Source organism: Acomys minous, assembly GCF_964271855.1.
Source record: "Acomys minous genome assembly, chromosome: 18".
In the NCBI taxonomy this organism is placed as follows: domain Eukaryota; kingdom Metazoa; phylum Chordata; class Mammalia; order Rodentia; family Muridae; genus Acomys; species Acomys minous.
In genome coordinates this window covers 44,385,423-44,408,551 of record NC_140501.1, presented here as the reverse complement: position 1 = coordinate 44,408,551, position 23,129 = coordinate 44,385,423, and the positions used below count along the sequence as shown (strand labels likewise).

The 23,129-nt window shown below is 47.1% G+C and overlaps 1 protein-coding gene across 1 annotated transcript in view; it reads left to right on the top strand.

Moving 5' to 3' along the window:
• Positions 1–21,721, top strand: part of SIAH3 (siah E3 ubiquitin protein ligase family member 3) — a 62,597-nt gene extending 40,876 nt beyond the window's left edge. Inside the window, exon 2 of the mRNA XM_084766983.1 lies at positions 19,856–21,721. Within this exon, the coding sequence (XP_084623109.1) occupies positions 19,856–20,524 (669 nt within the window). The 3' untranslated portion in view covers positions 20,525–21,721. The remainder of the gene's footprint in view (positions 1–19,855) is intronic.
• The last annotated feature ends 1,408 nt before the right edge of the window (positions 21,722–23,129 follow it).

Sequence of the window (23,129 nt, the reverse complement as noted above, 5' to 3'; positions counted from 1 at the left end):
CAGAGGCAGGTGGATTGCTGTGAGTTCAAGGCCAGCCTGGTGTACAAAGCAAGTCCAGAACAGCCAAGGCTACACAGAGAAACCCTGTCTCAGAAAAAAAAAATACCAAAAACATGCAAAAGCGTTCTATTTGTCAAAGTTTCAAGCACAGTTTACTACTTAGGAGATGTATTTATCTATTCTTCTTTTATTGAAAATAGATTTTTTTTCATACAATATACTCTGATCACAGCTTCCCATCCTCAGCTCCTCCCAGAGTTCCCCCCACCTGCCCTCCTGTCTGAATTCGTACTCCTTTCTGTTGTTAGAAAACAGACAGGCTTTAAAAGAATTGTGGTAAGATAAAACAAAACCAAACAAACCAGAATAGGACAAAAACAAAAACAAACAGAAGAAAAAGAGCCAAAGAAAAGGCAGGAAAAGCACATATGGACCCAGATGCACACGGGCTTGCATACATAGGAACCCCATAAAAACAGGAATTTGGAAGCCATAATACATATGCTAAGAAAATGTAAAGTTAAAAAAAAAGGTTCCAACAAAATATATGAGAAAAAGAACCTCCAAAGATGCCATTGAGTGTGTTTTGTGTTGGCCATCTGCTGCTGGGCACGGGCCTGCCTTCATGAGTGGTTTGTGTATCCAGTGAGACCACCAGAGAAAAGCACTTTTCATTTGTGAGTGCCTATCAATTGGAGATAGCCTCTGGGTTGGGGATGGGGGCTTGTGTCCACTTCTCTTAGTACTGGGATCTCATCTGGCACAGACCCAGGCAGGCCCTGTGCATGCGGCCAGACTTGGTGAGTCCGTATGTGCTTTGATCCTATTCTGTTTAGAATGCCTTGTTTCTTTGGTGTTCTCCATTCTCTCTGGCTCTCACTATCTTTCCAGCTTCCTTCCATAGACTTTCCTGACCCCTAAGCGGAGGGATTTGATGGAGACCTCTCATTTAGGACTGAGTGTTCCAAGGACTCTTACTCTATGTGCGTTTTCCAGCTCTGGATCTGTATTTTTTTTTTTCCTATTTGCTGCAGGAGGAAGCTTCTCTTATGAGAGCCTAGCAAGAAACTAGCCAATAAGTAGAGCAGAATGTGTCATCAGAAGTCATTCTGTGCCTATGTTCCTTTAGCAGAACTGTAGTATTTGGTTTTTCCCTAGATCCCTGGACTACCTGGTCTCAGGTAGTGACACCAACGGTATCAGGGATGGGTCCTATCTCATTGGTTACTCTAGCAGGCTTTTGTGTCATGGCTTCATTAGCACATCCAACATGTCATCACTGTAGATTAACGAGCCCGTAGCTGGGTTGGTGTCTACCTTTCTCCTTTGGTGGTGTGCCGAGTACCTTCCTGTACCATGGACACTAGACCATAGGAGTGGAGGTTCTAGGTGGTTACAAGCTCAACTTCTCCATCTTCTATGAGGAGTGTGTGTGTGTGTGTGTGTGTGTGTGTGTGTGTGTGTGTGTGTGTGTGTGTGTGTTCTCTTCAGCAATAAGGCTTTACCATCAATTGGTGGAGTGCAGCCCACAGCCTTTTTGTCTATGGCTGCTTCAGTGCAGATTCTAATTATGCTGTCTTTTTTGGTTTGGTTTGGTTTGGTTTGGTTTTTCAAGGCAGAGTTTTCTGTGTAGCCTGGGCTGTCCTGGAACTCTCTCTATATAGACCAGTCTGACTTTGAACTCACAGAGATCCGCCTGCCTCTGCCTCCTGAGTGCTGAATTAAAGGTGTGCGCTACCATGCCCGGCTTTTGTTCTGCCCTCTCGAAGTTTCCACTGCATCCTGAGATCACAACACACACACACACAATGCAGATCTGGAGCCAGCTGAGGACTCTCGTGAACCACACCAAGGCTTCTGAGCTGTGGTTCAGAATACAGCGCTGCCAGCCACTTGTCCCAAGGCATAAGCTTTTGTGACAGCAAATGGAGCTTATTTACTATTTCTATTGAGGAATAACCCTGACAATCCTGAAAATTTCCCCACTCTCCTTCGTACCCAGGGGCTACACCCCCAAGTCCAGAGGAAAGACGACCTGAGCACGTTCATTCCCTGCCTTACTCCGTGATACCTCAACATCATCTCTAGGACTGGGAGAAAATTAATTCTCAGCACCTTGTTGAATTTTTTTTTTACATTGTAATAATTCTCCTAAGAAATGTCACAATTCCTAGGAAAGATGTTTTCTTCTCCTGACTGTGTCACCAGTCAGCATGAACAGACATCCCCACAAAAACATACTCCAGCGCCCTTTTGTGTCTCCATCAGCTGGCCTAGACCAACGCCTGGGACGCAGAGAGCATCGGTTAGCAATAGCCACCACCTGAGCAACTGTATTAGTGATTTTTCTTGTCGCTGTCACAACACACTTGACAAGAACTTCCTTAAAAAATCAAGGAAGGATTTCTTTCAGCCCATGGTTTGAGAGTTCAGTCCGCCACGATGAGGAAGTCACAGCAGCAGGAACGAAACAGCTGGCCGTGCCCTATCCACATTCAGGCAACAGAAAGAGATGAATGCTGGTACTCAGCTTGTTTTCTCCTAATCCATGGGATGGTGCCACTCACATTCTGAGTAGGCTTTCCCTCTTGGGCTCAACTTTTTTGGAAATACAATCATAGACACAGAGGTATGTTTCCATGGTGAGTCTAAAGCCAGTCAGTTGGCATGAAAATCGACCCATCACAGTAACCAATGCCCTTGAGCTAGCCTAGGCAATTACAGGAGACACCAGGCATGAAAACACTTCATAATGCTGAGACGATGTCTCAGAGTAATTGTTCTTTACTGGAAAGGTGACAAGAGGATGCATGCAGCTCCCTGAAAGGCTGTATACATACATTTCTGTATTAGATTTAGTCACCAACATTAGAAGGGCGATATCTATGCCCGGATCCTGCTCAACACTTCTAGAATATTCTAGGTGCTCCACAGGCATAGAACAATTACACCTGCCTTTAGGTTCATTGTCATTTTCCCCAGGGTCCTAGGGGGAACCTAAATGGTTGGAGTGGACCCTGGAAGCTTGTGGTTTCCATGATTGGCTGTGGAAGTAAGCCGTCATCCCAATGTCTGCTGTGAACACAGCCCCAGGAGAGGTCACCCACAAAGACGAAGATGTTCTCTCTCATTACCGATTCAGTCCCCATGGAGGCCCTTGCTTAATCTCTTGGGTTAAAACAACAAACGGGGTGACCCCAGTACAATCTCTAATAAGTAGCATGGGTCAACAATTACTCATTTGAGCTGGAGCTTCCTTCTGTCTGACAGGCCAAGATGAAAATTTGTGTTCTTCCTGGCAAGAGCTATAAATTAGTTTTATGCCACTGTTAAACCCAGAGGCCGAACAAGACAGGGCTGGAAATGGGGGATGGTCAGACTGAAAAGCCTGACTGCTTCCAACAACAAGGCCAGCAACCCTCGGAACCACGTGGACAAGAGAGGTTGGATCGAGAGGTCAATGAGATTGAGACAAATACAGGTTGCACAGAGTGACTCTGGGACAAGACTGTGTCTTCTTTGAGGCTCTGAATGAAAATCCTACTTTCCTTTTTATCCTTAATATGTATGTGGTTTGCCAAATGGATGAACAACAACAACAAAAAGATGGACTTCACGGAGCAACCCCACATTGCTCAAGAAGATACAAATAAAGCCAATTATATCCCATCCGTGTGAGTTCTCCTTGGGTTCTCTAAGGCCAAGGGAGCCCCTAAAATGGTGCTTTTTATTTGCATTTTTGACGCATATTATTTCACAACCATCAAATTGGGGAAAGTGGTATGTAAGAATACACGTGCAATCTCTAGGCATTTGTGTTAAAAGACATGGCAGGAGGCGTGTCCACCAAAAACATTAATAAGACTCCTATCAGGATGGTGGGCATTGTGAGAGTTTGCTATTCTCGTCTTTGTACCATGTAGAATTTTTTTTAAATGTTTGTGATGGGAATGCATTATCTCCTAATCAGAAAACAGTAAGTTTAAAACCATTTCCACCAATATCTGAGGTAGGAAAAGAGACTGTTGACATAACCCATCTAGAGGAGAAAGAGAACCTCCCTACCCCTCCCCCCCACCCAACCCGGCTTGACTTTGGAATCTTACACACATCCTTTCTCAGCAGAAGATTTATCCTCCTTCCTATGCCTGCTCTTTACTTACAATTAGGATTAGATCCAGGTCCTTGACTCCTCTGCCAATTAATGAGCTAAGCAGGATAGGAAGGAAAGCTCTTCTTGGAATGAAATGAAATATGAGCCCCATGCCATCTACATGTCGATGAGTGGCAGCTGGGTGGGGGGCCGGGGACAGGAAGTGGCCCCGTGCAGACAGATCCCACCTCCTCTGTTCTCTGTGTGTCCCAGATGTAGTGTGAGGTTGAGCTGACACATGTGCTGTGCTTAAGACAGGCACTTTAAGACAATGTGTGTTTCAGACACCGTCCTCTATGGTCTCCATTGACCTAAGACTTCCCTCACAAGTGGGTTTTGTCTCTAAAACATCTTTACTCATCCTGCTTGGGAGAGACCTACATATCATACGTACACATCACAGTCATGTTCTATGACTGTGCAGTCATAGAATCTGAGGTGTGAAAGAGAAAGAGGCTTTCCCTTGACCACAGAGGTGGAGGGGGAACAGGGTCCACATGTCTACTCTGTCTTTCTCACAGGGTCCCTGTCCTTGTCCTTATTAGTATGTCCTTGAGGGTGGTGCCTTGAGTATTCTGACAATAGCTGTCTTACACCGAGTTGGCCAACAACCCCATAGTTGCTGGGCCCACCTCAGCAGTCCCAAACTGGTGCCAAAACCCTGAAAGCTTCCTGGCCAGTCAACAGCAGAAGCCACATTGGTTTAAGCAGTCAGGCTCTTGTCTGAGGCTCCCTACTCAGGTCATTCTAATTTGTTCCAAGTTGACCTTAAAACCAACCATCACATCTGTAGTGATTTGAATGAAAATGGACTGCCATAGACTCATAGGGAGTGGCACTGTTAGGAGGTGTGGCCTTGTGAGAGGAGGTGTGGTTTTGTTGGAGGAGGGGTTGTAAGAAGCTTTGTTGTCGCTGGGAATGGGTTTTGAGGTTTCAAGTGTTCAAGCCAGGCCCAGGGTCACTCTCTCTTCCTACTGCCCAGATGTAGAGCTCTCAGGTACCTCTCCAGCACCACATCTGTACGCATGCTGCCATGCTTCCCACCATGGTGATAATGAACCTCTGAACTGTTAGCCAGCCCTAATTAAATGCTTTCCTTTATAAGAGTTGCTGTGGTGATGGTATCTCTTCACAACAATAGAAACCATAACCAAGACAATGTCCTTCTACTAAATTATTTTTGCTTAGTCTGAAATCGCTGCTCAGAGAGCACTGCTCACATATGCAACCAGCAAGAGTGTCTTTATTTCACAAATCAAGACTCCTGCATGCAGGGGTCAGCCACTTTACAAAATGTTGACCGTGGACATCAACTCACAGGCCTTTTGATGGGTAAAGAGGGGAATTCCAGCAAGAGTTAGGTCATCTAAAGCCTGATTGATGGGTATCAGGGCAGTTATATTAGTCAGTTTTTAATTGGCTCATCTCCAGGTGGCCAGCAGGCTGCATTCTTGTGTGTCATGAACGTTTAACCACAAGATGAGATACATTAACCATATAAGGGTGCCAAGCACAGATGGCCAGTCTTGAGATAAGACTTCTCCACATTCCCGTGGTGATCTCTGAGCTGTCCTTCAGGTGTGTGTGTATGGGGGGGTTGATGGTCTGTTCTTGGAACTGATGACTTCGGGGGTCAGGCCTGGTCCTATAATGGAGACCAAGCACAAAATGGAGTTAGTGTCTTCTTTCATTCCCCCCATCATCCTTGAGTGGGGCTCGGGGTGGGGGGTGGGGTGATATTTGGGTTTTCACACCAGAGCTAAACAGTAGAGATCCGACCAGGATCACTCTGACTCTTCAGTTTGAGCCACCGCTGCCAGAACCTGACCAGGATACCCTATGACCTTTCTTCTACAGGTGAAATATTGCCTTTCCCTTTGAGAAAAGTAACTGTTATGCCCTGATCACTACATCCCCAAAGACCACCAGGAGTCCGAAGCTGTATGCAAAAACAAGGGGTCTTTATTTAAACTCAAGCCCAAGGGCTCTCAAACCTCACTGACAGGGTGGTTCTTTTCCTGGAACAGTTTGTAGTTTTTACAGTAACTGGGGTGACCTTGAAGACAGGCCTAAGATGAAGTCTTAGCAACAAGATGGAGTCACATGGCTGGGGTTCCACATAACCTCTTAGAGGAGAGGGGTCACACTTGCTTTGTTCACTGTTTTATTTCCAGCACCTCACAACCTTCAATATAAAATGCACAGTGATGGTTGGGTGGGTATGTGGATGAACCGATGGACAGACGGATGGATGAATAAATTATTATATAGAAAGGTATGAAAAACAGTAGGCCCTGGAGAACAGCACATTTATTTATGTCTTATTACTTAAAGCTGAGAGAGGGGTGGGGGAGAGCTGTTTTGAAACTCTGCATATGAAATCCCCATTAAGCTAAAGAGTAGGAAATTACGGGCAGCTATAAAAATGGATAATTTATTAATTAAAGCTAACTTCTTTACTAACATATGAATTTAAATGCTGTGAGAAGGAAGATTCAGGAACTTCCTATTCTGTGGATAAGAATTCCCTCAGGGCTCTGCCTTCCTAGTTCCCCCCTGTGAATTCCTGCTGTAACGCTGTCTGCAGGGCTCTGGTTGACTACTAAATCAGGCAGCAAGCCAGCTCAGCGTACAGCCCCATTATCTCTATTGTAAAGATCACAATGGAGCCTGGCTGGAAGAGCATCAAAGACACAGAGGGTGATGGCTGAGGTCCTTTAGAACCTTCTCCTTGATTCTGACAGGGGTATCAGGTTCTTTTGTGAGGTGGGGAAGGGATTCCCAGGTCTGATGCAAGTGGTCCAATGAGAGTGAGTGAACCTCTCGTTCTTCAAGGTAAAGTAACCAGAAGGAGGCTCCAGCTGCTGTGCTGGCTGGTCCAGACCCTCTGAGGCCAAGTTTGCATTTTAACAAGGTGCATAGGTGATTTGTGTGCAAGCTGAACGGGAGTGAGGACAGGGGGGGGCCTTCTGGTGCTTATGAAACCTCTCGCATGCTGTATGTGATTTATACACATGTGGGCTTTGGGATGGCCTGAGCTCTAGATGTGCCCTTTACTCCACTGATCCACAAGTTGGGGGGACAGGCTGTCCTGGGTGGTCACAGGGAACCCAGGTGCAGGGCATTACGCAAAACGAAGAACTTTAGCCCAGAGAAGGCTGAACTATAAAGGCTAGAAATGTAATCTCTAATTAAGAGGGCGGGCTTTGTGGGGGAGTCTAGAAACTGCATAGGAAGTGAACACTCTCTGATGGGGAGACAAGTGAACAAAATAGACCAGGGTAGAAACGGAGCCATGGTGAATTCTGGGAAGAAACACCTACACGGGGACAATTTGAATTGCCTTGATGTAGCACCAACTAATTATCTTAGCGCACTAATAAACTTGTTCCTTAGAGACATACTGCAACTGTAATAACTCAAAGATGAACAGTAGATGAATGAATTATTTGGGACTGGCTGCATAGCTAAGCTCCCAAGCCCAGAGGGCAGCAATTTTCCCTTCTCCCTTCATACCTCCCCGAAGCCTGATTTTTATTAAATATGCGCCTAGCATCTGACAAAGATCTAGACTTAATAAAACACCTGCCCCACGTCACTTATGAGGATGCTTGGTGCTATCAGTAGCCGTCTGAGGCTGCATTGGTTCTCGGGTTGGGGGTGAGGGGAGCCGCTTATGCAATAAGGTGTTTATTTCCTTGTCAGAGATGTGCCCTTTAGTCTAGTCTCAGAAAGTCGCTTTCTGCTCTAGGACTACAGGACCAGCTCCCCACTCTCGCAGGCAGTGCTGGGAGCTGCTTCAACACCGGTCTTCAATACCCCAGGTCCTGTGGCTCTCTGGAAACGACCCACAGGGCTCTTGGTCTCCATTGCTCTGACCCAAGTGTGACTCTCACACCTTCCTTCCATCCCCAGCTAGCTATTCACACCACAGGCAAAATCATACACGCTCCAACAGAAGAGCCAAACAAACGGAAAGGGGAGAGGCGGGACTTCCTAAATTCTTAATTTATCAGTGACCCAGAGACAGTAGCCACACACACACCCCCCTCCTACCCTCCCCCTTTCCTTCGGTTCGAGAGGCCCGAAGGAGAGGCACTCAAGGAAGAAAGAAGTTGCTGAAGAGGATCATGGGAGGACGAATAATACCTTGATCTCTTTATTTAGATTGTCTAAATTCACACAGCAGCATTGCCTTAACCAAAGGCTTGGCAGTGATAATGATGACAATGATGATGGTGGGGGTGGTGATGATGATGGTGGTGGTGGTGGGGTGGTGATGATGAGGATGACGATGGTGGGGATGTTGATGATGATGATGGTGATGGTGATGATGAGGGTGGTGATGATGATGATGATGGGGTGGGGGTGGTAATGATGATGATGGTGGTGGGGGGGGTGGTAATGATGATGATGGTGGGGGGGTGGTGATGATGAAGACGATGATGGTGGAGATGATGATGATGATGGTGATGATGGGGGTGGTGATGATGATGGGGGTGGTGATGATGATGATGGTAGTAAGGATGGTTGTGGTGGTGATGAGGCTGAAGAAGATGATGGTGGTAGTGGTGGTGATGAGGAAGATGATGATGATAAAGATGGTGGTGGTGGTGGTGGTGGTGGTGGTGGTGGCAGCTGCAGTGATCATTAGTGAATTCCAATTGCATTCTGCAAGGATACTCACTAGGCTTACTCTGGGCATTGTAACCCATATTCACTGTCTAATGGCCAGGTGGAAATACTCAGCAAAGGGCTTTTGCCTGTGAGAATATTAATTCCAATTGACATTATCAGGAGGCTTTAAAGGCTACTTGGAAGGGCACTCACGATCTACGATCGCATCTACTCCAGGTGAAATTCTAGAAATGATGTAAAGTGCATGTCCTTATCTTGTGCCCCAGTCAGCTGTTTGCTGCTGAGGGTGATGACTGTATCTACCGCCTGTGGCTTTCTTACTTTGCGCTCTAGTGTCGTTCAGCGTTCTCTGAATCTCATTCAGTCCTTAGCCAGCCTCTGTGAAATCTTACAATTCCCACTTTATAAGCTGGGAAACTGAAGCATGAAGAGGTTAATTAAAGAGTCCGGGATCATGCTCACATTGGCATGACTTCAAAATCAATTTTCTTTCTATTCTACGTCTACGACTTCCCATCTACTCTTGAGAAAATGACATATGTCCCATTTTAAGGATAAATTCTTATGAGAGCCTAAAGTGGTAATTTGAACTTATGCCTGCATTGGAGGATAGTGTGTGTGTGTGTGTGTGTGTGTGTGTGTGTGTGTGTGTGAGAGAGAGAGAGAGAGAGAGAGAGAGAGAGAGAGAGAGAGAGAGAGAGAGAGGACCCTTTGCTCCAGCTTTGTATGAGTCTGGTTCCTAGCTTGGGGTACCTGTGGGGTACAGGTACCCTGGGAAGGGCCTGTGAGCTACATCCATGCCTGAAGTAGACACCATGTCTTCTGATAGTGACGTCATCTCCAGTTTCACTTTATTCAGGCAAGAGTCAAATAGTAAGGTAAGAAATAGGAATTCTGAGCAGAAACCTCAAGCAGGCAGGCAGAAGAAACCCTTGCTTTCCCCTCAACCTTAGGATCTAGAAAGATTTGAGGACTGTTTGTTTGTAAGCATGGGTTCATCCAGGGTAGGGGGTGGGGGCAGGGGGCGGGGAGGGGGGATCTGGAGACAAATGAGGAGACAGGATCAGTCAGATTATGTCTTAGTGAACTGCCTATCACCTGAAAAACTGGCCGAGTTAAAAATCTAGCGTCCTTAAGTCAGGACTACTTCAGCTTTACTCTGCTTCCACAAACCAGCTGATCCAAGGGTACTCTGCAGAGGGCGGGAAGGCTAGAGACTTGGGACAAGTTGAACTTGTAGAGTTCTGGGTCAGGATGTCTTTGAAGAACTGAGAAAGAAGCACTCCTGGCCTTGGGACAACCAAGCCATCATCTTGTCTCATACCACCCGGGTCACACTTCTGCCCACTCAAAATGTGTAAGCATGCCTGCTCTCCACGCTTACACTTGCATATGTAACAGTTTCCGGAAGCCTACCTTCTCCCTGTGGTGGGAGCACTCGGTGAGCTGCAGTGGCCTCTGAGGTAAATAGATCAACACTTCTGCCCACAATCCGGGGGGTGTCCAGGTTTGCTCAGCTTGCTCTCCCAGGGAAGCTCAACACTCCCCCCCCCCCCCCCCCGCCCCTGCAGTCAGTCATCCCCTACAGGGATGCTTCTAGTTAATGGAGTTCCTGGTAATTAAATTTTAACCTTTAAACTGCTCACGTCGGCCTAGCTTCCACTTACCAGCTGCTATATAAAAGTTCAACTCTGCAAAAAGTCGCTTCTAAGAAAAATCCTTTCATCTACAAGACTCATTAGCATGCTCCAAGTCTCACAGATAAAAATCAGAGCCAGAGATAAATGGAGAGAAAACAGCTTTCTTCCAACTATGTGCCAAGACTGTAGTTAGGACTGCCCTGAACACCTGCAGGGCTCACAGCAAAATTATAAGTGAAAGCCCCCCCACACCCCTAAAATATTTCAAAGTGAAAACTCAAGGTATGAGTCTCTATAAATATGCTTCATTTTTTCTAACTACATAACTAATACCTTCATAATCAACTATGTGCACAGTTCCAGACAACAGTCCCCTTTTCTCCACACCTGGCTCATCCCACGCTGTGAGGAGCGTCACATAAAGCCAAGTGGACACTACAGCTCACACATCCAAATTCTTCTCACACGCCCCTAAATGCCCACCCACTGTTTGAGCTCAAGGATTTGTCTACTGGTTGATGGATCCCCTCATAGCATAGACTGCAGGGACCTGTCTCAGGCATTGGGAGGGGAGTCCAGCACCCTAGTTATCTGGATAGAGTGTGGGAATATTGATGCAATGTGGTACATTGTAGGGCTCTGTGGGGACACAACTCATTCACTTCTGTCTTAGTCACTGTTCGATTGCTTTAAAGAGACACCATGACCAAGGCAACTCCAATAACAGAAAGCATTTAGTTGGGGGCTTGCTTACAGATTCAGATGTTTAGTCCATGGTGGTAGAGAGCATGCCAGCATGCGGGTGGTGTGGGCATGGTGCTGGAGAAGTAGATAAGAGCTACACCCTGACCTGCAGACAAAGAGAGAGGGAGAGGGAAAGGGAGAGAGACTCTGGGCTTGGCATGGGCTTTTGAAAGCTCAAACCCCACTTCTAGTGACCCACTTCCTCCAACAAGGCCACACCTCTTAATCCTTATAATCTTTTCAAATACCACCACTCCCTAGTGACTAAGCATTCAAATCTATGAGCCTAAGGGACCAACCATTCTTATTCAAATCATCACAGTGACTCATCTCCTAGAAGGACAGACCTAGAGCTCAACAATAATCTTTGCTTGTGCTGAAGTTATCTCTGCAATGGATAATAGATAAGGAAGTGTGGGGCTCTCCAGCCATTTGTTAGGTCAATGATCCTGTCAAGGTGCATGAGAGAAAATCAGTCTAGATCTACCAAGGAGTTGGACAGATTTCCTGTATTAATCCAGCAGACTGCACTTTCCAATCTATTTGCCCTTTACAATCGAAAAGCAAATGATTGATGTGTTCCAGTAAACTCTCCAAAGTAAAAGCAAAATAAATGCCTCTCTGGCATGTGAAGTTTCCCTTTTTACTTCCCACCCTGACAGCTGGAAATGGGTCTGAGCCTGCCTCCTTGTCAAGCTTGAGTGTAGCGTCTGCATCCCATTCCTGTCAGGGTCATGATGAAGACTTCCAGGACTTCATGGCAATGAGCTCCCAGCTGCGAATTTGTGGAATATCTCTCTCTCCCTCTCTCCCTCTCTCCCTCCTCCCTCTCTCCCTCTCCCTCCCTCCCTCCCCCCCCTCTCTCTCTCTCACACACACACACACACTGCATACACACGTTTCTCCAGGGTGGAGGAGAGAGCCACCACTTCATATGGGCAAGAAGAGGGTTGAGTTGATGAGCCATGTGCTTATTCTTCTATTGTGTCAGTGTGTACTCACTGGGAATCCGTTAGCCACCTGGAGCTGCAAGGTGCTGCTCTTGCCCATCACCAGGACACAGCACTCAGCAAACTAAATGTAATCCCTGTCATCAGTGACTTCAGGCCAACTGAGGAGAGAAGGCCACCAACTAGTGACCTTCGATGCAGGTTGAATAAAGAAGTGAGGTATCTGGTGCTGGGTTGCCTTCTGACCATATCACAGGTCAGGGGGGCAAGGCAGCACCCCTGCCCAGAGTACATGAATACCTCACACAGGCATCTTGGCTGGGGCCATGGCTGACACAGCTGTGTGGGAGAAAGGACTGGACCAGTGTGTCTGTCCTAAAGAAGGCTGTTATCAGTACATCTGTGCTGCCAGTGTGTGCCAAGCATCTGTGTGTGCTGGGCACTCTACTTGCATCAATAACGATTCTAGTGAGGAAAAAAAAAACATGGCTAAACTAATTCTGTCCGAGAAACTAAAAGAGAGCCCCATGGTCTCAAGGCTAGGGGCTCAAGGATGCATTTTTGCCCTGGTTTTCATGGCATCACCCCCGTTTTCTTTCCTATCCCTCACATAAACAGGGATCTCACTTATAAGAGGACCAGCCAAGGAGGCTTGGATACCACAGCAGTGTCTGTTTGGCCATCTCTATGGATCTCTCCATGCTATTTGTGACTCATGGATCCTGCTTGAAAATAGATTTGTCCATCAAAGTTGTTGCTTACTTCTTCTGTTTGCAGCAGTGGCATCCTGTTTCCCCCTTACCGCTTACTGAGTAAACCGATGGTGTAGATAAATCCTTACTCAGCCAGCCGTCTCCATACCTGACTTCAGGGACTTTAGCAACAGAAAAGAAACTGCATGCAGAATGGCTCTTTTTGTTTGTGTTGTGGGGGTGCGGGTGAGGTGGGATTGCCCCTCCTCTCTCCTTTTAATTATTTGACAACTTCATACACCATACATGTATATAGTGAGTTTCAGTCATTTTCACTGCCCTCTCTCACCCCGTTCCTCTGAAACCTTCTTCCCAGGAGGCTCTCTTCCATCGCCACATCTTCCTTTTGCGTGCGATCCAATCCACCCATTCAGTTAGAGTTGCTTGCCTGAGTGCAGCTGGGTTCTTTGTTTTTTGTTTTTCTGGCACAAGGGACCACTGCTCAGTGGCTACATCACTGAAGAAAGTGATACCTCCTCCCCTAGCAACTGCCAATAGTCTCCCCTGTGAGGGGTAGGACCTGATGGGCCCCCCTCCCTCCCATGATGAACCGTTAACTGGACCAATCTTGTACACACGTTGTACATACAACTACAGCTTTGATGAGGTCATGGGTACAGCACCCATGTCATGTCCAAAAGATTATGTCTGCCCATCCCCCTATCCTCTGACTCTTAGGTTCTCTCTACCCCATCTTCCGTGATGTCTTCTGAGCCTTGGAGGGGGAGATACAGATGTCCCACTCAGGGAAAATCACTCCACCATCACTTACTCTTGGCACTCTGACCAGTTATAAGTCTGTATCAACTCCCCTCCCTGCTCTAAGAAGCTTCTCCAGCCAAGACCAAACATAATAGCACTAGCCCATGGGCTATAAATATGAATATTTAAAAAGCTGCTTGACAATTGGTCTATAGCCCAGGCTGACCTCAAAACTCATGGTGATCCTCCTGCCTCAGCCTCCCGGGTGCTGGAATTCTAGCATGCAGTGGAGTAAAATCTGAACTGTTAAAGGAGGGTATCCAGCTACTGGAAAACATCCCATCTCAGAGGCTGGGTACCGAGTATTGACAGGAGGGACTTTCTAGACCTATTCGACGAATGAGGAATTTGTCTGACTTCTCTTAACTAATTCTCACACATTACTGAGAGTCCACTCTTAGCATCTGTTACACTGATTGACAAGCCACTAATTTCCCCAATGAGAACCCACGCATAAGTGTTAATTAGCGGCATCTGGTGCGAATAAGAGATACAGATACCAATTGAGGCAATTGTACTCATTATCTCTGGTGTATGGTCTTTTCCAATAAAACACTAGGTGATCGTGCTGAGGTGTGAATTCCCGAACCAAGTGCTGACAGCCCCCAGAGCATGGTGTTAAAATGTATGCATTTAGACTCCCATGCGCCACGCGGAAGTATTTTAAAGACGAGTGCAGGCATGATCACACGGCCCTGCAGGAACGTGTCACCCAGATGTGCCCTCTAAATGCAGCTGAATCCGAGGAAGGGGGAGAGCATGTGCTACCTCAGGATGCCCCGTCTCGGTGATGAAGCCTCACCGACTTCTCTCTCAATTAGCTCACTTGTTAAGCACTTGTGAAGCGGTCCAGAGTCATCCTGAGCTTGTGATGTTCCATCACTGCAGGTTCTGGGGAAAAGATGTGAAGAGGCAGGAAAACCCAAAGGAGCAACACTTAGCTCTTTGCCCCTGACTGCCCTTCCCAGGCACAGAAAACATTTAGACACTAAAGCACCAACTCACCTTTACTCTCACCTGTTGGCTGACCTGTAGGATCAGGCCCTGGCATGAGCCCCACTCTCTAGCTCTTGCCCCAAATGTTATGCCACTCAGCCTGTTTGTCCTTCCACTCTTGAATAAAAGGCGTTGGCAACAGCAAATCTGTCCCTCTGCCAGGGGTCGGTCCTCAGGTAACTAGCATGAATGAACGTCAGAGCATCATTTAAAGCTGAGCACAGACTCCTCTTTCTGTTCAAGCAGCAGGGCCCAGTTCCTCACCCTGAGCTGAGCGGGGAGGAGACACAACCTGCTGGGTGAGCCTTTTGACCACAGGGAGCAGATGCTGGGCAAAGGGTCAGGGATAACTCCAAGGACAGATTTCCCCTCCTGAAGCCGGGATTTAGAAAGACAACCATTTACCAACCATAGGAGTGTGGCTGATCGAATTAAGAAATGTGTTTTAAAATTCAATTACACCCTCGGTGGAAATAGCCTCACTAATGGTTAGGGATAGAATTATACCCAGCCTATAAAGCCTAACATTTCCAAACCCAATTTTGCGCACTCTTCTAAAGGTTAATTCAGAACCTCTCTTCCAAATGGGAAGTTAAACACAGCCAATGGAAGGACTGCATCTGCTGGAGGACTGAGGGTTTATCAGTACTGAGTTCATTAGTTTTAATTAGTGCAATCACTAATGTTGCATTAACAGTTTAGTGAAGGAAAGCAATTACTCACATATCCACTGTATTAGATGGGAAGATTAGAATCCATTTTCCAAAAATGATTAGCATGTTGCCAATTACACGGATCCCTTCTCCCTGCCAGCAGCCCCATGACCTGCCTAACCCAGGATCATTTCAATGAAACGTATTTTGCATCAAAAGATGGAACAGGGAGAAATGAAGAATGAAGGATGCGTTTGTTTTTAGTTCTTTCTCCGAGTGCCGACAGCGCACAGGTCTCCGTGGGTTCACAATGCCCTACCCTATTTGCATAGACAGTTGCTTCAGTCTCCTCTGATTTTTTGCCCCTGTCCACCATGTGACACTGAAGCAATAAAAAAACAAAAATGGCTAGTAATGGTGGAAGATGAAATAGAAAGAAGGAAACAAGAAAGATGAGGTGGCCTTCCTTCTGAGAGTGGGTTAGGTAGGGACCATCTGCTGGCCGCATTCCAAATGCCCGTTTGGAGCAGGCTCTGCTGCGTGCCTTAAAAATGCCCACAGGAGTTCCTTCCTTAAAACTAGCAGCTGAGTCTTCCGAGCCTCCTGCTTGCTCCCTACTGGGCATGGAAGTCATTTCAGTCTTAGCTTGGCTTACAAGACCTTGGTGATATGACCCCTATTACTCTCCGTCTGACCCATATTGGTCAGCTTCTAGGAAAATTTTTCAACACTTAATGTACCCTGCATTCTTTCTGGCTTCTTGGATCCTTCTGTTCTCCTGGCTGGCAAACCTTTTGTTCTTGCTAGAGAAGAGGCCTTTTATCTTTACTTGGTATAGTGTCCCCACACACCAGCTAGAAGCTACCTCCCTCCAGTGTGACCTTCCAGAGCACCATTGCACATAACCCTCTTTAGTGCCCATGGGGCTTGGCTCCAGAACCCCCTTTCCCTGTGGATACTAATCCTTGGATGCTCAAGTCCTTTATATAAAATAACCTGGCATTTTCATATAACCCATGAACCTCCTCCCAAATACTTTAAAACACTGGTTCTCAACCTCGGGGTCACAACCACCTTGGAGAGTCAAAGGACATTTTCACAGGGGTCACCTAAGACCATTGGATAACACAGATATTTACATTATGATTAATAACAGTAGAAGATTTACAATTATGGGGTAGTAACAAACATAATATTATGGTTAGGGGTGTCACCACAACACAAAGAACTGTATTAAAGGGTCACAGCGTTAGGAAGGTTGAGAACCACTGCTTTAAAAACATTTCTACATTATAATAACCAGGCAAGCTTTGTAGTTAGCCACAGTGAGCTGGGAGACAGGTCCTCTGAGAGTCATGGTAGCAAATGTGAAAGGCAGACTTTCACCTTGTCCTCTGAGTGAGCTGGAGCACGCTGAGAGAAAAGGTGCTCAAATGTCCTTGAAGGGACTTTTCTCTCATGAGGGTAGTCTAGGAAACTGCTCCAAATGAAGGCCTTATGCCCAGCTCACTACAGAATACCACTATGGGTCGAATCCTACAAACCAGTTAAGACAAGAATTTGAGCGTGGAGGGGAGACGGAGCCGAAGGTGTGCATAACTGGGCAGGGTGTGTGCTTATGCATCCAAAGTCAGAAGATGTGAAGATGAACCCTAGGCTATTGCTTACCAGTTCTGTGTCCTCAGATGTGCTACTCACTGTTAAAGTCCTATTTCTTCTGATGAGAGATCTGAATCACAGTTCTATTTATTTATTATGTATATAGTGCTCTGCAGCCAGAAGAGGGCATCAGATCACATTACAGATGGTTGTGAGCAACCAGGTGGTTGCTGGGAATTGAACTCAGGACTTCTAGAAGAGCAGACAGTGCTCTTAACCTCAGAGCCATCTCTCCAGCCCCCGAATCACAGTTTTATTTATTTATTTATTTATTATGTATACAGTGCTCTGCCTGCTTGTATACCTGCAGGCCAGAGAAGGGCATCAGATCACACTATAGATGGTTGTGAGCCACCATGTGGTTGCTGGGAATTGAACTCATGACCTCTGGAAGAGCAGTCAGTGCTCCTAACCGCTGGGCCATCTCTCCAGCCCCCTGAGTCACAGTTCTTATATTACAGGGAGGATCCTTGTCAAAACTGTAATTCATTAGAACCAAATTGTGCCTGCACCACGCACACTGAGGGACACTGTGTCTGTTTGCTCATGGCTATATACCCAAAGCCTGCAGTGTCTGCCCATGGCAAATGCTTAATAAGTGTTTATGGATGCCTAATCAGAACCCGCTGCCTTGGGTCTGGTGTTGAGAGCATTTGTTGACACATTGTCACGAGGAAGAGGAAGTGAGAGATTGTCACAGTGGAAGCTGCCTGGAGATGAACGGGCTATAGAGTGGAGAGCCAGAACAGGGTAGAAATGTGTCTGGCAAAGGGACTGTGACTGCACACAGTCACCTCTGCATCCTACATGTTGACTTAGGATGCAGAAGTGACTTCAACGGCATGACCCTGGGAACAGTGGCAAGGCAAGTAGCTCTTGCAGGAAGTCTTTCTCCTTCTTCTTCTTCTTCTTCTTCTTCTTCTTCTTCTTCTTCTTCTTCTTCTTCTTCTTCTTCTTCTTCTTCTTCCTATAAATAGTAACCATGATCCCAAAGGAAAAACATCTGTAGGTCACCATGGTCTACATGAAAATCAACTACAAACACCAAGAAAGCAAAAAGGGGGATGAGGCAGGGGAGCAGGGGAGTGCTATTCCTTGTGATTGATGGCCATCCTAGTGAATGTCACTTGAAAGAGGATATTGCCTGTCTACTTGGGTATCCTTCTCAAGCATCTGAAAGATATAAATATAGAATTTCCCTAGTTGAGTCTTCAGAATCACAATCCCTCCCTTCCTTGGGCATCTATGAAGTCCCTCATTCTGTGTGTATGTATGTGTGTGTGTGTGTGTGTGTGTGTGTGTGTGTGTGTATGTGTTTATGTGTGTGTATGTGTTTATGTGTGTGTGTGTGTTTATGTATGTGTATGAATGTGTTTATGTGTGTATGTGTGTATGTGTGTGTTTATGTGTGTATGTGTGTGTATGTGTTTGTATGCGTATGTATGTGTTTTTATGTGTGTATGTGTGTGTTTATATGTATGTGTGTGTATTTTATATATAGCTGTATATGCACTCTTCAGACACAACCCATCATTTCTTTTCTTTTCTCTTTTTCTTGAGACAGCGTCTCCCGTTGTCCTGGAACTCACCAAGTAAACTGGCTAGAGTCACTGGCCAGGGATCCACCTGTCCCCATCTTCTCCGCACTGGGACTGCACGTGTGTGTGTGTGTGTGTGTGTGTGTGTGTGTGTGTGTGTGTGTGTATACACATATGTGTGTCACAGTACAAGTGGGAAGGTCAGAGAACAACTTAGGGACACTCATTCCCTCCTCCTACCACATGGGTCCTAAGGACTCAAGTCATCAGCTTGGTGGCAAGCGCCTCTGCCCACTGGACCATCTCACCTCACTCCTCTCATTTCTATTATTAATCTAACTTTTTTTTTTTTTTTGGTTTTTCAAGACAGGGTTTCTCTGTGTAACCTTGGCTGTCCTCGACTCCCTTTGTAGACCAGGCTGACCTCGAACTCACAGCAATCTACCTGCCTCTGCCTCCCGAGTGAGGGGATTGAAGGCGTGCAGCACCACACCCAGCTACTCTAACATTTTTAATTTTAAAAAAATGTAATTACGTCATTTCTCCCCTCCCCTTTCCTCTCTCCAAACATTCCTACATCTCCCCGCTCCCACTCAAATTCATGGCCTCGCTTTCTTTAATTGTTATCGTTACACCTATCTATCTATACTAGTGTTTAAATATAGCACTACAACCTTCTGAATCCATCTCGTATTGTCTGTTATTTACACAATTTCTGGCCTGACCACTTGGTATTATATAGCTACTTAGCGGATTCACCCCTGGGGGAAAACCACTCCTCCCCATTCCCCAGCATTCCTTGGTTGCCTATATTTCTTTGTAGGATTTCCCATTCCATATTAGCACATCTATTGGTGTTGTACTTCTCTCGGTCTTGTTTAGGCAGCCGTGTTGTTTCAACATCCCACCGTTTCTCTGCCATTTCTAGGAGACACAGTCTCACAGCAGATACCCTGATCCTCTGGCTCTTACAGTCTTTCCACCCCTCTTCCACAATGTTCCCCGAGCCCTGGGGGCAAGAGCTGTGATGTAGATGTATCCGTTATGGACGGGCACATCATGGCCAGTTGTCCTCTGCATTTTGACTGGCTGTGACTTTCTGTATTGGTCTCCATCTGTTGCAGGGAAGCTTCTTGTGAGATGAAAAGTGAAGTGAAAAGTGAGTTACAGTCATCAGGCAAAGCCAGTTCAAGAGCTGGCCGGTGGGCGTGAGGTTGGCAATGGAGGTTAATGCCGTCTTTAGAAAGAAAGAAACAAGTAAACCACGTTTGCACGATACAGTCTGCCTTTAGCACTTCTAATATCAGGAGAGCCACACAGCACCAGAGACAAGCCTTACATCCTACTTACACTTTTCTCTTTCCTTCCAGTATGTATCCAGTAGGCGGGCCGTCACTCAGAACTCCTCTGAGCAAGGTACCTTCCACCAGCACCATCTTCCCCACCATCATCGCCACCACTGTCACCATAGCCATCTCTGCCACCATGCCCGTCCCCACCACCTCCACCACCAGGAGGCAGGGCTGCACGATGCTCAGGTGACGCCCTGCATATGCCCACTGTTCTCCTGCCCGTGGGAAGGCCACCTGGAGGTGGTGGTTCCTCACCTGCGACAGATCCACAGAATTGACATCCTGCAGGGGGCAGAAATAGTCTTCCTAGCTACGGACATGCACCTTCCCGCACCAGCCGACTGGATCATCATGCACTCCTGCCTGGGCCACCACTTCCTGCTGGTGCTCAGGAAACAGGAACGGCACGAAGGGCACCCGCAGTTCTTTGCTACCATGATGCTGATTGGGACCCCAACCCAGGCCGACTGCTTCACCTATCGCCTGGAGCTCAACAGAAACCACAGGCGTCTCAAATGGGAGGCTACCCCGAGATCTGTCCTGGAGTGTGTGGACTCAGTCATCACCGATGGGGACTGCCTGGTTCTCAACACCTCACTGGCCCAGCTCTTCTCTGACAACGGCAGCCTCGCCATTGGAATCGCCATCACCGCAACGGAGGTCCACGCTACAGATGCTGAGATGTGAGAGCCGGGATCCTCCGGATGGTCACGTGCCCGTGCGCCTCGGACCTCCAGATGTCAGGACCTTTTAAATTCCCCCCACCTTTCTTCTTCTTTTCTTTTCTTTTCTTTCTTTCTTTTTTTTTTTTTTTTTTTTTGTCTCAGGTAATTTGTGGTATTAGTATTCGTCTGCCATGGGCATTATATGATGTAAACATTGGTGATTTGAGGTCTTGGTGTGATATCCGTCCTGTGTTGTTGGTAAAGTTTTGTAGAACATTTGGAAGTGTCGTCTACTGCAATAGTTGTTCCCTGCAAATACCGTCGTTATCAGGAAGCAGGGCCCTGGGGTTAATGGAAACCTTAGCTTCCAAATAGTTCCTTCTTTCTCTTCTCGGGCTGTTTCAGGTAGACCCTAACTTACCATGGGTGAGGCAGCACCTGGAGAGAGAAGCCCCAGCCGGGAGTGACTGACACCTTCCCAGGAGACGGTGTCTCTTCCGCAGACCATGGCGGCACCTGGAGGCACTCTTCCTGTTAGAAGCTCTCACTAGCTCCTGGGCTGGAGACCATGGTCAGGTTAAAAACTGGTTTGGTTTGGTTCGGTTTGGTTTGGTTTTCAGTTTCTTCTGGCCTCATTCTCTGGCCGTGCCATTCCCTTTTGCTTTGCAACTAAATCCCAGAGATTCTTGGTGCTTTCTGAAAAGCGCTTTTGCCTCTGGTGAGAGGCAAGATACGGTAAGGTGCAGGAGACAAGCAGCCCCAAGAGAAGGCATCAAATCAACCTCTAACCTCCGGGAGGGTGGTGCTCCTGCCTCAGTGACACCTTTGAAATATATAGATTATAAACCCATCAGCCCCTCACTAGAGTAACAACCATGTCTGTAACAGATGGCAAGCCAACCACTCTCTTCTTGACGGTTTATAAATAACATCCATCATCAAACACAAGGAAGCCCAGAGAGATGCAACTAGGACCTCTAGCCTAGAGAGCTGCTAGCAGCCCTGACACTCACACTCTGGGCCTCCCCCCTCACCTTGCTCCCTAACATGCTCTGTAGCCCTATTCAGTATGTAGATATGGCTGCTTAGGGGGGAGCTTGGCTTAGGCAGAAAGAAGGAAGCCTTGGGAACCCACCTCACCCTCCACTCCCCCCCCCACCCCTCCACCGCCCCTGCACCCTCATTCCCCACCTACTGCCACCCGCTCCACTCCACCCCATTCCCAAACACTGCTTCCTCTTGTTTTTTTTCCCCTTCTTGTTTTGTTCTTAGAACCATGTATCAGCGGGGGAGGGGGGAGGCTTTCTTGTACTAGAAGAAAGCGGGGCGGGGGGGGGGGCAGTCTTCACTCTGCCTTCTTTCTGACCTAACATGGACACCTTAAAGCCTTCCAAATGGGGCCGTTGTGTCCACAGCTTCCTTCCTGTCACTGTCCAGGGGCTAGGGGAAACCATGGCATCCAAATCCAGCCCAGTGCTCCGTGGGCCTGTGTGGGCCTCAGGCACACCAGCTGGGCCTGGTCAGCCTCCAAGTGAACGCTTAGCTTAGCTTCAGGCAGATTGTCCCGCCCAGCCATCAGCAATCTCTCCGCCGAAATTAATTCATCTTAACACACTGCCCTTTCCCCAAACTGGGTGAGTTCCCAGCCACTTTTACTGTTGACCCATGCCCAAAGCATCAGTGTATGGGGATATGAAAACACAGGTCTTTTCAGTCACCCAGTCATGGCTGGGACTCTGAGGCAGGCTTCCTCTATCGAGGGACTGAGGAGCACAATTAACTTCACTCACTGGTTAGCACAAAGATGAGGCTGTGAGGTACTGAGGAAAGGCCTGTGTCCTGTGGGCTCTGGGAGGTTTCACACGTGCAGCTCTAGGCCTTTAACTTCCAACCACGGATGACTCAGACCCAAGGCTGGAGGGTCAGCTGTGGGAGGGACCATCTTGTGTGTCTCCTTGGCTGCAACCAGGAGCTCCACAGCTGCCCAAAGGCATCAGAAGCCACAGTTCCTCTCTTGGCTTCCGGTGGCCATTTGTGATATCATAGGTGCCCCAACTAAACACACACACACCACCTCAAGAAGAACCCATTTAGTGTATACAGGCCTCGGGGGCTCCTGTGACATTGCCTGTGCCTTTCCTACTGAGCCAAACTAGGAACAATTGCAGGCCGTTGTTAGTGTACACTGGGTAATGAGTGAGTGATCCTACACACAGATTCGACTGGTGGCTCCTAGAAATCTTCAGAGTAAAGGTTAGGAAATGTGTATTTCTCCTCCAGCTACGGTGCTCCCAAGATGGCTTTTCTCTCCAAACTAATATTTGAAGAACAGAAGACAAAGGAGAAAGCTAACACCAATGAATTGGAAACAGAAGATAGTAATGAAAAAAAAAGTGTGTCTTTGAGTGTTATTGCTTCCAAGACGCTCTTTCCTTAAGTCTTAAGTAAATCCTCATCATTTTCCCAGTACACCAGTACACAGGTTCGAGACTCATCGTGACCTTTTCTCAAGGTCACACATCAGACCACAAGTAAAACTTAGCTTAACCAATTCAGATTCAGTGTTCTCAATATAGGAAGACAAACTCCCAGTGTTCAGCGGGGTCTTGCTTCAGCAGTGGACTGGA